Genomic DNA, 16,608 nt, shown 5'->3' on the forward strand with positions numbered 1-16,608 from the left:
GGGGATGGTGTTCTCGGAGTGATGAGAGGTGTTGGGTTTGCGCCAGACATAGCGTTTTCCTTGATGGCCAAAAAGCTCAATTTTAGTCTCATCTGACCAGAGTACCTTCTTCCATATGTTTGGGGAGTCTCCCACATGCCTTTTGGCGAACACCAAACGTGTTTGCTTATTTTTTTCTTTAAGCAATGGCTTTTTTCTGGCCAGTCTTCCATAAAGCCCAGCTCTGTGGAGTGTATGGCTTAAAGTGGTCCTATGGACAGATACTCCAATCTCCACTGTGGAGCTTTGCAGCTCCTTCAGGGTTATCTTTGGTCTCTTTGTTGCCTCTCTGATCAATGCCATCCTTGCCTGGTCCGTGAGTTTGGTGGGCAGCCCTCTCTTGGCAGGTTTGTTGTGGTGCCATATTTTTTCCATTTTTTAATAATGGATTTAATGGTGCTCTGTGGGATGTTAAAAGTTTCTGATATTTTTTTATAACCCCAATCCTGATCTGTACTTCTCCACAACTTTGTCCATGACCTGTTTGAAGAGCTCCTTGGTCTTCATGGTGCCGCTTGCTTGGTGGTGCCCCTTACTTAGTGGTGTTGCAGACTCTGGGGCCTTTCAGAACAGGTGTGTGTGTGTATGTATATATATATATATATACTGAGATCATGTGACAGATCATGTGACACTTAGATTGCGCACAGGTGGACTTTATTTAACTAATTATGTGACTTCTGAAGGTAATTGGTTGCACCAGATCTTATTTAGGGGCGTCATAGCAAAGGGGGTGACTACATATGCACGCACCACTTTTCCGTTATTTATTTTTGAGAATTTTTTTAAACAAGTTATTTTCTTCATTTCACTTCACCAATTTGGACTATTTTGTGCATGTCCATTACATGAAATCCAAATAAAAATCCATTGAAATTACAGGTTGTAATGCAACAAAATAGGAAAAAACGCCAAGGGGGATGAATACTTTTGCAAGGCACTGTATTTTGACAGTGATAGGGAAGTGAGAGTACTATGCAGTGTATAGTGTACCAGTCGCAAACATTCAGCATTGTTCAACGTTGTGTCCTACAATGTCAAAGTGAACTCTGAATGCACCCCAGTTTTATATAGTTGAAGTGTACGCTGCCTGCTTGGAGTAGGACTTGAGGCCCTCGTTCCTTTCTCTTGCTCTCTCTTTTTCCTTCTCTCTGTTTGAAGTGCTTCAGTAGGAAGGGGAGGCATTGTGTGAGTGCATGTGTGTGTGAGCACAGATGGCAGCTGCTCAGCCTCAGTGTGGTAATTAATGTGTGTGTGGCGTGTTACTTAACTCTTAGTGCTGCAGTCTGCTGGGTGTCTCTACTGTTGTTGTCGTAGACTCTTCAAAAAGGAACTGCTCTTAAAGGGGCAATCTGGAACTTGGAAATGGCAGCTCTTAGTTTACACTGAACTGAAGAGGCCAAATTGACCAGGCCTGGATTGAAGCTTTTTGTAACGTCATCTCTCTTCCAGATTTCAATTTGAGAGTAAGGAATTTTCCAGGAAAAAATGCCATTTGGCCAAGTTTGGGTGTTAGCATGATGTGCAAACAGAGTTGCACTCATCTTGACCTTTTGCACAATTTCTCCAACACAATGTTTATTTGAGTCTTTGGATAAAATTATGTTTGTTGAGAATTATGTCAGTGGGCCACCCTGTTGCTTAGTGATGCTGTTGCGGTAGCTGTAGAGATGTGAGGCAAGTTGAGTGAAAGAAGATTGGTGATTTGGTAAAGATACTGCTTCCTAGATGCTTCATAGTTGCAATGACATGAAACTGGGTATTTTTTCTAATAAATATGCTACTTGTCGACCTAACCTAGAAAAGCCCCAAAGAGTGTCTTGTACTGATGCTAACTGTATGCTATCTCATGTAGGAAGTTGACGGACAAGCCATATGTTGCCCAATTAAATAGTTATCCTTTAACCCTTTCCCTTCTAGATTTCCTACCATGGCAGTGGGGAGGGAGCGGAGAGTGACGATTCCGAGGGGGAGAACCAGGAGCTTGCACAGATTGACAGAGGTATGTGGCCCGCCCGCTCAAACCAACCCAAGTCTTCTATGCTCTTCGTTTTTACATGGATGTGGGGAGGGTCATTTAGCAGATAAAGCCACTTTCAGTTTACACAGTATAGAAGTAGACATGCTTGTCGCCATCTCTGCCTCTTCACCTTTGACCTGTGCTCTTGGTCACCCCCCTCAGAGAGGCGGCGGAACTGCAGCCTCACCCCTCTGGCCACCAGCCAGCAGCACAATCAGGGTCCCCTATCTCCGGCACGCCTCCGTCACCTACGCCTCCTTCTAGACCCGACTCTGGACCGCCACTCGTCCGAAGAAGAGCTGGAGCGAATCAGCCACGGTGTTGGAGACGGCAGGAAGTGGATGCTGAAACATCGCCACGGCGACCACCACAGCAGTGCCTCCAGCGACGAGGAGGTGCGGGACCTGTGTGGCTGCGTCCCGGTGGCAGCATCCTTGGAGCCTGGGACTTGCCTGGCGGCTTCCACCAGCCCGGTGCACTTTAGCTCTAGCCCGCCTCGCAGCCTCAAGCCACCGCCTCCAATTTGGCTCCAGTTCCAGGTGGTGCAGCCTGCTGCCAGGCCCATCATCTTGACCCACTTCGACCAGTCGGCGGCTCCCTATAGGAAACACAGGCACAGCTACGGGGGAGAGCCGGGGAGGCCGAGTCTGGACCTGGAGAAAATGCAACAGGTTAGCGTCATTTACGTTGCCTCTACTGTTCTTAAATAGTGACCGTTAGCATAGCATTGTTATTCTCCAATCAGCGTAGCATATTGTGGTTTGGGTAACATCTCACAAGTATTTGGCAATCATAGAAACACATAGCTGGGTCATTCTCTAATTTTGTCAAAAATTTATATTTATTTCACAAAATTGTTATATTCTGTTAAAGAGCACATAACAAACATGTTTTACCATCTCAAGAGAAAGATTACTATAGAAATGACTATAAAAGTGATACGGTTGATTGTAACAGGGTTGATGACTTCATCTTAAATCAGCCATTAACGTAACTCCCCTTGTGACAGGGGGAATGGAAGCTTGTTGTGTGCCACAGGGAGGGGAAATTGAAAGCAACCTTCACAACAGTATTTGAACTTAAAACATTTCTAGCCTATCTATCTATGGGTAACAGCCAGGGTTTCCCACCACAAAACCCAAGAAAATGGCCAAAAAGAGTAGAACCAGTTCACCTGCATTTACACTATGATTTGAGTCTTAGATGTTCAATGTTTCTTTCACATTTATTTTCTAAAGGAATAGTTTTACCATATTAAAACGAGTTCAGTTCACGTTAGGGTTGACATTAAACGTAAGGGGCAAATTACATTAAATAAGTAAAAATCTTCAGTATTTACATTCCCAAAGAAACAAAATAACTAGGGCTTTACAAATTTGTGAAAACTGGGAAAATCTTGGGGTTAAGTAGGTTGAAATCTTCCAAGTTGGACAAACATGACGTGGGACATTCCAAAATTAGGATTTTCAGAGAAAACAAATAATGTATTTTATTTAAACGCACTGTCAAGGCAGCAGCTACTCTTCCTGGGGTCCAGCAAAATTAAGGCAGTTTTACAATTATGCTGTTTGATTATTTTAAAATACTAGTTTTGGATGGACTAACCCTTTAAGCATCACCAAAAGTTTTAAACAGTTAAGAGGCATTCTTTATCTATGTTGGTAGATGATGGCATATTCCAACTCTTGTTTGGGTTTGGACAGGGCTCTAAAGTGCGACCAAAATATTTTCCCGTGCGACCAGGAGTTTTATTTTGGGAGCACTGTGCGACTATGAAGAAACTCTCCCAGATAATAATTGTCATAATGATAAGGCTTTGCTGTACTGTTGTTTCCTAGTGCCCTAGAGAAACAAGCGAGTGAAGATTCGTTAGCGTCATGGATTCACTATTTCCACAGCGAAAACGGCTTGCTTGTAGCTCAACCAGGTCAAAAGATCTGACCATATTACAGGTGCAACATTTTTATCTTCCTATAGCGAAACTTCGGGACCACATTTTACATTCCTGAACCATTTTGTGGGCCGTTCTAAAACTATTTGCACGCAGATGTCGTTAAACGTTTGTTTACACTTTGTTGTTTACACATGTTACCTCATTGGATAGCTAGCTAACAACCTGGTAACCTTACCAGTATATCCAAACATTTGGGGGCACAGAAAGAAAGGAAAAGGGTTAGCTTTTTCAGGAGATCAATGATCATAGCAATGAATGAATGACAGATCTATTGCATGTCGTCATCACAAACAAACCTGACGTTTTTAAAGAGACCAAACCTGACGTTTTCAATGTAATGCATCTCAATAGGAAAATAGTGATTTTACACAATGTAGAAACCTAATATTCCACAAATGACTTTGTGATTTCAATGACAGGTATTCAACATTTTAGCTTTTATAATAAAATAAATTTATTTACAGTGTTACATATTACATTCTAGGGCACAGCATGTACTTCAAAAGTAGCTAGATTTCATATAGGCCAAATATAGGCTGTATCGCAATCAATTTAAAATATATTATTTTCTAGTGCTCCTACATTTCATGTGGTGCTCCTAACTTTTTAAAGTTGGAAGCACCAGTGCTACCAATGAATTGTTTTGAATTTAGAGCCCTGGGTCTGTGGGCCACAGCTCAGATCTTCCAAGATTACTCACTGCACTTTGACAACCTTTGGACACAAGTGTATTTCTCATCCTTTTCTCACCCAGGGCTGTTTGTTTGTCTAGTATGTCATGTTATGTGGATTTAATGAGTTATGGGTTCAAGTAAAGCGTTACCTAAATTTAACTGATGAATGTTTTCACAAAGTACAATTGACCAAGAAATTAGGGTGAATATGTTATATTGCTCAGATTGTATGAAGTACACTCTGGAACTAGGCCATACTGTAGGGTAGCCTTGTACCACCAGTCAGTTAACCTAATCCCAAGCTCAATGTAATTAAGAATAGTCTAAGGGGCACAATAGCATTCCCCTTGTGCGCACGCACACACACACACACACACACACTCACTCCATGGCCAGGCGCTTGCCACCTCGGTGGTCCAGAGAGATGGAGCGGGTGGCACAGACGGCAGATGTCTGCCCTCATTTCTCACAAAAGCGAGCGAGCGAAAGACGGAGGGGTGGAGGCAGGAGGAGAGAATTAAATAAACAACGGAAAATGACGACTAATGAGTCATAGAGAAGCTGGTCCAGTGATGGTTAAAATCCAATAGCCACATGGGCCGAGGATAGGATATTGGAAGTGTGTGTAGGGGAGGGTTTGAGAGGTCCATATGTCCATGGGTGTTTTTGGAAAAAGGGAACAGATGAGAGACAGCGGGCAGCAGTGAGAAGGACTAGGGTGTTTTGCATCTTTGTGTGTGTGTATGTGAGCTCGGACAGCGGGATGGGAGGTGTTGGAGGGAATACAATAGAGCTGCCAGACAGTACTCTCCCATTAACCCTTTAGCTGGGCAACTCCAAGTCTGTCCCCCTATGGGACGTGGCCAAAAGTAGTGCACTATAGGCCAGGGAATAGGGTGCCATTTGGGATGCAGATTTAGTCTCCAAATTACCAATCTGAACAACTTTCTAGACTTCTTACCTCCTCCCTATCAAACGTTCTCAACAGTCTAAAAAGTAATTTCCTGCCTCTCAACATTTCCCTCTGTTTTTCTTTCACACAAACAACTCTATTTACAGTGGACCACACACTGAAATTAAACAGTTCTCATCATGCTGGGATAACCGTTGATAACAGGCTGCTTATAGCCGTAATAGGCACATTTTCGACTAACCTTTACATCGCGACACTTTCTTCGTTCTCAACTTGGAAGACAGTGGTATCTTCTAAACTTCCATCGCTAGTTGCAGGTGGAACATATATATTTTTAAATGTTTGCCATGTAAAGGTTAGTCGATATAGCCTTAATAATAGTGCTTATTACGGCTATATAGCTGCCTGTTATCAATGGTAATCCCACCATGATCAGAACCGTTTGATTTAAAATTAGCTATGCTAAGACATACCATGAAGCCAAACACGTCAACAGTGACTAGTAGTAGCACCTTTGCAATAGGCTGGAAGGAAAAACAAGTTCAAAGAGTTGTTATTGTCAGGGATGCGGTTCAGTAGTTGTGAGAGAAATAAATGTGATAGTCTAAAACCAGCAACTGGTGTGACATAATGCACAGTCATTTATCTCGTAATGGTCTAAAAAATGATCAAAAGGTCACATGGCTGTCGTTTTGTTGCTGTATGTTTTTAAATCTTTTTTTTCTTTAGGGGGTAGATCAGCTTTAATATTGCAGATAGATTGTGGCATCCATCAATGTAATTGTCTGCATCATTTCCAATCCCCTATATATATTTTTGTTAATATACAGTACCAGTCAAAAGTTTGGACACACCTACTCATTCAAGGGTTTTTCTCTATTTTGGCTGTTTTCTACATTGTAGAATAATAGTGAGAACACATCAAAACTATGAAATAACACATATGGAATCATGTAGTAACCAAAAAAGTGTTAAACAAATCAAAATATATTTTATATTTGAGATTCTTCAAAGTAGCCACTCTTTGCCTTGACAGCTTTGCACACGCTTGGCAATCTAAAATCTAAAATATATTTTGATTTGTTTAACACTTTTTTGGTTACTACATTATTCCATATGTGTTATTTCATAGTTTTGATGTCTTCACTATTATTCTACAATGTAAAAAATTGTCAAAATAAAGAAAAACCCCTGAATGAGTGGGTTTGTCCAAACTTTTGACTGGTATTTTTTCCTTTATTATTTTCCCCTAACTCTACCACCCCTCCCCTAATTGGAGTAAATTAATGGACAACAATACTTAGGCTTCTTCTTCCAGCTAATACATACTATATACATTTTACGAACACAGTATATTTTACAATAGTTATCTGTTGTTTGTTTTTAGTCCCATCCTTCAGATACCCTCAACCCCTCCCATCTACAGTGCCTTCGGAAAGTGTTCAGACCACTTGACTTTTTCCACATTTTGTTACGGTACAGCCTTCTTCTAAAATTGATTAAATAAATACAAATCCTCAGCAATCTACACACAATACCCAATAATGACAAAGTGAAAAGTTTTTTTTGACATTTTCACAAATGTATTAAAATTTAAAAACAGAAATACCTTATTTACATAAGTATTCAGACCCTTTGCTATGAGACTCGAAATTGAGCTCAGGTGCATCCTGTTTCCATTGATCATCGTTGAGATGTTTCTATAACTTGGAGTCCACCTGTGGTAAATTCAATTGATTGGACATGATTTGGAAAGGCACACACCTGTCTATATAAGGTCCCACAGTTGACAGTGCATGTCAGAGCAAAAACCAAGCCATGAGGTCAAAGGAATTGTCCGTAGAGCTCCGAGACAGGATTGTATCGAGGCACAGATCTGGGGAAGGGTACCAAAAAATGTCTGCAGCATTGAAGGTCGCCAAGAACACAGTGGCCTCCATCATTCTTAAATGGAAGATGTTTGGAACCACCAAGGCTAGAGCTGGCCACCTGGCCAAACTGGGCAATCGGGGGAGAAAGGCCTTGGTCAGGGAGGTGATCAAGAACCTGATGGTCACTCTGACAGAGCTCTAGAGTTCCTCCGTGGAGATGTGAGAACCTTCCAGAAGGACAACCATCTCTGCAGCACTCCACCAATCAGGCCTTTATGGTAGAGAGGCCAGACGGAAGCCACTCCTCAGTAAAAGGCACATGATAGCCCGCTTGGAGTTTGCCAAAAGGCGCCTAAAGACTCTCAGACCATGAGAAACAAGATTCTCTGGTTTGATGAAACCAAGATTGAACTCTTTGGCCTGAATGCCAAGCGTCACGTCTGGAGGAAACCTGGCACCATCCCTACGGTGAAGCATGGTGGTGGCAGCATCATGCTGTGGAGATGTTTTTCAGCGGCAGGGACTGGGAGACTAGTCAGGATCGAGTGAAAGATGAACGGAGCAAAGTACAGAGAGATCCTTGATGAAAACCTGCTCCAGAGCGCTCAGGACCTCAAACTGGGGCGAAGGTTCACCTTCCAACAGGACAATGATCCTAAGCACACAGCCAAGACAACGCAGGAGTGGCTTTGGGACAAGTCTCTGAATGTCCTTGAGTAGTGGCCCAGCCAGAGCCCGGACTTGAACCCGATCGAACATCTCTGGAGAGACCTGAAAATAGCTGTGCAGCGACGCTCCCCATCCAACCTGACAGAGCTTGAGAGGATCTGTAGAGAAAAATGGGAGAAACTCCCCAAATACAGGTGTGCCAAGCTTGTAGTATCATACCCAAGAAGACTCGATGCTGTAATCGCTGCCAAAGGTACATCAACAAAGTACTGAGTAAAGGGTCTGAATACTTACGTTAATGTGATATTTCAGTTTTATATTTGTAATAAATGTGCAAACATTTCTAAAAACCTGTTTTTGCTTTGTCTTTATGGGGTATTGTTTGTAGATTGAGGGGGGGGGGAGAATTTGATTTTTTTTTGAATAAGGCTGTAATGTAACAAAATGTGGAAAAAGTCAAATGGTCTGAATACTTTCCGAAGGCACTGTATCTCTGAAGACCATCCAATTTTGATTTCTATTTGCCATATATTTTCCAACTGTGCTGTTTCACTAAAGTTCTGAACCTTTCTGATCTCGTAGTTTCTAAAGACTGTAAATTAAAGATAAAATTTTTTGCTAAGAGTATTATTATATTATTGATCGATTGACTATTACTTTTTAAGTCACCCAGCAGTGCTATTTGCAGAGTTAGTTCCAGGTAAATGTTGCAATTCTTCAGCCATTCCTGAACCTGCAACCAAAAACAACCTACATATGGACAGTACCAAAACAAATGATCTAATGATTCTGTCTCTTCGCAGAAACATCTGCAGAGCTGGGATGGTTGTATCCCCCATATATACAGTTGAAGTCGGAAGTTTACATACACCTTAGCCAACTACATTTAAACTCAGTTTTTCACAATTCCTGACATTTAATCCTAGTAAAAATTCCCTGTTTTAGGTCAGTTTGGATCACCACTTTATTTTAAGAATGTGAAATGTCAGAATAATAGTAGAGAGTGATTTATTTAAGCTTTTATTTCTTTCATCACATTCCCAGTGGGTCAGAAGTTTACATATACTCAATTAGTATTTGGTAGCATTGCCTTTAAATTGTTTAACTTGGGTCAAACGTTTTGGGTAGCCTTCCACAAGCTTCCCACAATAAGTTGGGTGAATTTTGGCCCATTCCTCCTGACAGAGCTGGTGTAAATGAGTCAGGTTTGTAGGCCTCCTTGCTCGCACACACTTTTTCCATTCTGCCCACAAATGTTCTATAGGATTGAGGTCAGGGCTTTGTGATAGCCACTCCAATACCTTGACTTTGTTGTCCTTAATCCATTTTGCCACGACTTTGGAAGTATGCTTGGGGTCATTGTCCATGTGGAAGACTCATTTGCGACCAAGCTTTAACTTCCTGACTGATGTCTTGAGATGTTGCTTCAATATATCCACATAATTTTCCTTCCTCATGATGCCATCTATTTTGTGAAGTGCACCAGTCCCTCCTGCAGCAAAGCACCCCCACAGCATGATGCTGCCACCCCCGTACTTCACGGTTGGGATGGTGTTCTTCGGCTTGCCAGGCACCCCCTTTATCCTCCAAACATAACGATGGTCATTATGGCCAAACAGTTCTATTTTTGTTTCATCAGACCAGAGGACATTTCTCCAAAAAGTACGATCTTTGTCCCCACGTGCAGTTGCAAACTGTAGTCTGGGTTTTTTATGGCAGTTTTGGAGCAGTGGCTTCTTCCTTGCTGAGCGGCCTTTCAGGTTACGTTGATATAGGACTCGTTTTACTATGGATATAGATACTTTTATACCTGTTTCCTCCAGCATCTTCACAAGGTCCTTTGCTGTTGTTCTGGGATTGATTGCACTTTTCGCACCAAGGTACGTTCATCTCTAGGAGACAGAACGCGTCTTGTTCCTGAGCGGTATGACGGCTGCGTGGTCCCATGGTGTTTATATTTGCGTACTATTGTTTGTACAGATGAACGTGGTACCTTCAGGCATTTGGAAATTGCTCCCAAGGATGAACTAGACATGTGGAGGTCTACACTTTTTTTTCTGAGGTCTTGGCTGATTTCTTTTCATTTTCCCATGATGTCAAGCAAAGAGGCACTGAGTTTGAAGGTAGGCCTTGAAATATATCCACAGGTACACCGCCAATTGACTCAAATTATGTCAGTTAGCCTATCAGAAGCTTCTAAAGCCATGACATCATTTTCTGGAATTTCCAAGCTGTTTAAAGGCACAGTCAACTTAGTGTATGTAAACTTTTGACCCACTGGAATTGTGATACAGTGAATTATAAATGAAATAATCTGTCTATAAACAATTGTTGGAAAAATTACTTGTGTCATGCACAAAGTAGATGTCCTAACCGACTTTCCACACATTTCTTGTTAACAAACTATAGTTTTGGCGTAGTTAAAAAACTAGTTTTAATGACTCCAAGCTAAGTGCATGTAAACTTCCGACTTCAATTGTATATAACATTATGTTGGTTGCAAGAATTTTGTATAATAATTAAAATTGAAAAACTCTTTGTATCAGTTAAAAAACCTTGTGCCATGGAATCGGTAAATCGAAAATCTCTTCAACTATTTTGCAATCTATATGGCACAACTGTAAATTGTTTGGTCCTTAAATGAAACTGATAAACGTTTTATTTATCACAATTTTCTTTATCTTTAATGCAGGGCCGACAGACAAGGTCCTTACTTTTTCCCCCTTCCAGTTGCCTCTTCCATTTCTGCGGTAATACTGCAATTAGTTGGTTGTAATTTTGAGTAGAGCAGACATTTCCATATATTTTTGTTTGCTGCCTGTGTGACATAACACCACTAGTCATATTTATGATATAATTTACAAAGACTATACTGTTTTTAAACATTTATTTCCATTTAATCAATTAGTATATTTGAGTTTAACCAAAGTATTTGTTGTAAGATTTGTTCAGTTTTTTTTTTTTCTGGTGGATTATACTGAAATTGCAATCAACTTTCTATTGCTTGTTTTAAAAATAGCGATATTTTGGAGATTATTCAGATTACAACCTCTCACGTTTGGTTATTTGAACATGAAATAAAGGGAAAAAGGCCATTCTTGAACATGGCGTGAGACATTCTTACTAATCTGCTAGAGAACCAGTTTGGATTTAAGTATAACTTTTGTATGACTGAAGCATTTAGGGGAAGGTCTAATGCTTTAATATTTAATAATTTCTGCCCTATGAATTCATATTCATTATATAAATAGGCCCGTTTTAATTTTGTCTGGCTTGCCATTCCAAATAAAATTGAATATTTTTGATCATATAATTAAAAAAAACAAGTCGCTAGGCCATAAGCAAACTGGGATATGACTAAAGAGTTAATCAGGGTTAGTTTTCCTTTCGATGGTAGCAAGATCTTATCTATTTCTGCTAACTTTCTATTCAAATGTATTGTAGTGAGATCATTTCTATCTTTTGGGATATGAATACCGAGTATGTCCACTTCACCGTCAGACCATTTTGTTGGTAAACTACATGGTAATGTAAAAGTCTAATTTTTTAGTGATCTAGTACGTAATATAGTACATTTATCATAATTTGGTTGTAATCCAGAGAGGTTAGACAAATTATCTAGATCCTCTATGAGGCTGGGGAGGGATCCAAATTGTGGATTTAAAAGAAAACATGAATCATTAGCATACAATCACACCTTTGTTTTTAAGCCTTGGATTTCTTGCCCCTTGATATTATTGTTGGATCTGATTTGAATAGCTGACATTTCGATGGCCATAATAAATAGATATGCCGATAGTGGACAACCTTGTTTTACTCCTCTTGACAGTTTATTACTTTCTGAGAAGTAGACATTATTTACTATTTTACACCTAGGTTACTATACATGACTTTAACCCATTGGATAAGAGATTCTTCAAAATTGAAATATTCCAGGCATTTATATATAAATTCCAGTCGTACTTTATCAAAAGCCTTTTCAAAGTCAGCTATGAATACCAGGCCTGGTTTCATTTTAGATTTTACATTTTAGTCATTTAGCAGATGCTCTTATCCAGAGCGACTTACAGGAGCAATTAGGGTTAAGTGCCTTGCTCAAGGGCACATCGACAGATTTTTCACCTAGTCGGCTCGGGGATTAGAACCAGCGAACTTTCAGTTACAGGCACAACGCTCTTACCCACTAAGCTACCTGCTGCCAGATTTCCCAGATTTGTCATAGTGTTCTATTGTTTTGAGTACTTGTCTTATATTAACTCCAATATATTGACCATGTAAAAAAACCTTTCTGTTTAGGATTTATAATATCCAACAATACCTGTTTAATTCTATGCGCTATGCATTTAAAAAAAAAAAACTGCATCACAACACTGAAGTGTAAGGGGCCCTCCAATTTTTTAAATGGACTGGATCTTTATATTTACCACTTGGGTCCTGTTTCAGTAATAATGAAATCAGACCTTCTTGTTTAGTTTAATTGACCATTTTCATAGGAGTGGTTAAAACATGCTAATAACGGTCCTCTGAGTACATCAAAAAAAGGTTTGGTATACCTCAACTGGTATGCCATCCAGCCCTGGAGTTTTCCCGGACTTAAATGTTTTAATTGCATCAAGATGTTCCTCTGTAATTTGGCCTTCACAAGAGTCTTTCTGTATAGCTGTTAATTTTACATTATTAATATATATATTTTTTTTTACAGTTAACTTCAGTTAGTGGAGATGGAGGAGACTGAAAGAAAAACATGCTTAAAGTACTTTGCTTCCTCTTTCAAAATATTGTTTGGTGAATCATCAAGTTTCAGTCAATTATTTTTGGTAGCATTTCTATGTTGAAGATTTAATAAAGAATTTGGTGCATTTTTTCCCCATATTCCACCCAGTTCGCTTTATGTTTTTATAATATATTACATTTGATCTTTCTTGAATAAGTTCCTCCATTTCTTTTAGTTTTTCCTCTGGTACAGTTTTTATTACTATATATCTGTACTGTTAGTCCCTCTATTTCCATTGTTAATATGATTATGAATATTTGGGATACACACACACACACACTCATATACAGGGGTTGGGGACCATTCCATCATGATAGGACAATAAATAAATAAAATATATTTATAATTTATTTTAAAATGTCTATCCCATTTTTTTCTGTCTTTACTTCTTATCCACTGGCTCACGCTAATCCGAATCAATTGCTCAGATGTGGCACGGCCCATTGTCTGTAGTATTCCATTCATACGAAAACGTTTTTATGCCAACTTTAGCATGACACCAACTTTTTGCTGAATTTTCTTTATATCGGAAAGGTATTGCCGGCAACAAAGCCTGTACTTTTATTTCCGGCAACCAACCTAGTTATGGTTGTGGTAAAGTTCTGCCTTTAGCTAAGTATGAAACATAGCCGTAATGCTGAGGCAGCATTGGAATGCATAACGATTTTACGCTCTTGATGGTTGCTAGGCAGCACCCGTTACTAGGCCGTTTATCATCCTCCTGGCAGTTCTAAACTTTGAGGCATGTCACTTCGCCCAGCTCTTCGCATAGCCCAACACTAAGCATGCACTGTTTTCTTAACCACAACTGGATAATTCCATAAAGAATTACTGTGGGAATAAATATCACTGAATGATGGAATAAAGTAGGCTAATGCAATTGAAGGCATGTATCAAACTTACTAAAACTCCCAAAGTCATCCTATCGTTATAATACATTTGGCCTGGTCAACTAGATTATAATTTCAGCACCGTTTTGATTGGGACAGTGCCATCATGCTGCTTTCAGAAAGCTTGGGGACTCCTCTGGATAAATCAATCAATGTCAGATTTTTGTTTTCACTGAATCTCCGTTTGATATTGGTTAGGTTACAATTAGGGAATGTTAGCTAAGTTGTGGTGAGTGCTACTCATGGTGATCTTGTCTACAGTGGGGAAAAAAAGTATTTAGTCAGCCACCAATTGTGCAAGTTCTCCCACTTAAAAAGATGAGAGAGGCCTGTAATTTTCATCATAGGTACACGTCAACTATGACAGACAAAATGAGAAAAAGAAATCCAGAAAATCACATTGTAGGATTTTTAATTAATTAATTTGCAAATTATGGTGGAAAATAAGTATTTGGTCAATAACAAAAGTTTCTCAATACTTTGTTATATACCCTTTGTTGGCAATGACACAGGTCAAACGTTTTCTGTAAGTCTTCACAAGGTTTTCACACACTGTTGCTGGTATTTTGGCCCATTCCTCCATGCAGATCTCCTCTAGAGCAGTGATGTTTTGGGGCTGTCGCTGGGCAACACGGACTTTCAACTCCCTCCAAAGATTTTCTATGGGGTTGAGATCTGGAGACTGGCTAGGCCACTCCAGGACCTTGAAATGCTTCTTACGAAGCCACTCCTTCGTTGCCCAGGCGGTGTGTTTGGGATCATTGTCAGGCTGAAAGACCCAGCCACGTTTCATCTTCAATGCCCTTGCTGATGGAAGGAGGTTTTCACTCAAAATCTCACGATACATGGCCCCATTCATTCTTTCCTTTACACGGATCAGTCGTCCTGGTCCCTTTGCAGAAAAACAGCCCCAAAGCATGATGTTTCCACCCCCATGTTTCACAGTAGGTATGGTGTTCTTTGGATGCAACTCAGCATTCTTTGTCCTCCAAACACGACGAGTTGAGTTTTTACCAAAAAGTTCTATTTTGGTTTCATCTGACCATATGACATTCTCCCAATCCTCTTCTGGATCATCCAAATGCACTCTAGCAAACTTCAGACGGGCCTGGACATGTACTGGCTTAAGCAGGGGGACACGTCTGGCACTGCAGGATTTGAGTACCTGGCGGCGTAGTGTGTTACTGATAGTAGGCTTTGTTACTTTGGTCCCAGCTCTCTGCAGGTCATTCACTAGGTCCCCCCGTGTGGTTCTGGGATTTTTGCTCACCGTTCTTGTGATCATTTTGACCCCACGGGGTGAGATCTTGCGTGGAGCCCCAGATCGAGGGAGATTATCAGTGGTCTTGTATGTCTTCCATTTCCTAATAATTGCTCCCACAGTTGATTTCTTCAAACCAAGCTGCTTACCTATTGCAGATTCAGTCTTCCCAGCCTGGTGCAGGTCTACAATTTTGTTTCTGGTGTCCTTTGACAGCTCTTTGGTCTTGGCCATAGTGGAGTTTGGAGTGTGACTGTTTGAGGTTGTGGACAAGTGTCTTTTATACTGATAACAAGTTCAAACAGGTGCCATTAATACAGGTAACGAGTGGAGGACAGAGGAGCCTCTTAAAGAATAAGTTACAGGTCTGTGAGAGCCAGAAATCTTGCTTGTTTGTAGGTGACCAAATACTTATTTTCCACCATAATTTGCAAATAAATTCATAAAAAATCCTACAATGTGATTTTCTGGATTTTTTTTCTCAATTTGTCTGTCATAGTTGATGTGTACCTATGATGAAAATTACAGGCCTCTCTCATCTTTTGAAGTGGGAGAACTTGCACAATTGGTGGCTGACTAAATACTTTTTTCCCCCACTGTAGTTGGCTCATTTATTAGCAGTGATCAGAACATTTTGCCAGCATGTTATGTAGCTTAACAAGTGGATTATTTTGCTCTTCACTTAGTAGCCTAGGCCTACTTCGGACCAAAAGCATGTGACTTGTCTGATAATCAATGTGATTTTATTTAACTGAATCTCTGTATTTGGTTAATTGTCTCTCTGGCTGGGCAAATAAGTGGAGGTGGTATAGGTAATCTATTAGTTTGCTCATCTATCACTGATCAGAAACATTTAGCATGCAATAATGTAGCCTAAATTAAGTGTAGGCCTATTATTTTGCTTGATAGGCAACTCCAAAAGCCTGTGGATGTTGTGAAATATGAACACAAGCCTCACATTAGTTTGAAAATATAGATTTCTATTATTTCTTATCATTATCATGATGAAGATACTCTCAACGTAAGACCCTATGCCTGCTCCCTAACAAAGCGGAGTGAAGGTAGTGAAAGGGATGAAACCGAGGTAGCACATACATCTGGCCCACAGCTGGCCTGATTCCGGCATGCCCGATCTAAAACTGCTGGCCCGGGTCTGGCATTCGGATCCGGCCCGAGTCCGAAATGAATGACGGTACAGACTAGGCCCGAGTCATTCGGCCAAGATCTGGCAGCCTGAACTGAGCAAAAGCTGCCATTTTAGGGCCAGAATCAGCCCAACAATGGCCCAAATCCACTCGGGCAGTACCAAGTCGTCCATTATTTCCAGTTAATGTACAAAACATCAGTGTTTTTATACCTTACACGTATGTATGTGTGTACAGTTGAAGTCGGAAGTTTACATACACTTAGGTTGGAGTCATTAAAACTCGTTTTTCAACCACTCCACAAATTTCTTGTTAACAAACTATAGTTTTGGCAAGTTGGTTAGGACATCTAATTTGTGCATGACACAAGTAATTTTTCCAACAATTGTTTACAGACA

At 40.3% G+C, this 16,608-nt stretch overlaps 1 protein-coding gene across 1 annotated transcript in view; it reads left to right on the plus strand.

Annotated features, from left to right (window-relative positions):
* Window positions 1-16,608, plus strand: part of si:dkey-16j16.4 — a 50,777-nt gene that overhangs the window by 10,670 nt on the left and 23,499 nt on the right. Inside the window, exons 2-3 of the mRNA XM_041855646.2 lie at window positions 1,960-2,041; window positions 2,222-2,730. Coding sequence (XP_041711580.1) covers window positions 1,960-2,041; window positions 2,222-2,730 — 591 coding nt within the window. The remainder of the gene's footprint in view (window positions 1-1,959; window positions 2,042-2,221; window positions 2,731-16,608) is intronic.

The sequence above is a fragment of the Coregonus clupeaformis genome, chromosome 29 (genome assembly GCF_020615455.1).
Source record: "Coregonus clupeaformis isolate EN_2021a chromosome 29, ASM2061545v1, whole genome shotgun sequence".
NCBI classification, from domain to species: domain Eukaryota; kingdom Metazoa; phylum Chordata; class Actinopteri; order Salmoniformes; family Salmonidae; genus Coregonus; species Coregonus clupeaformis.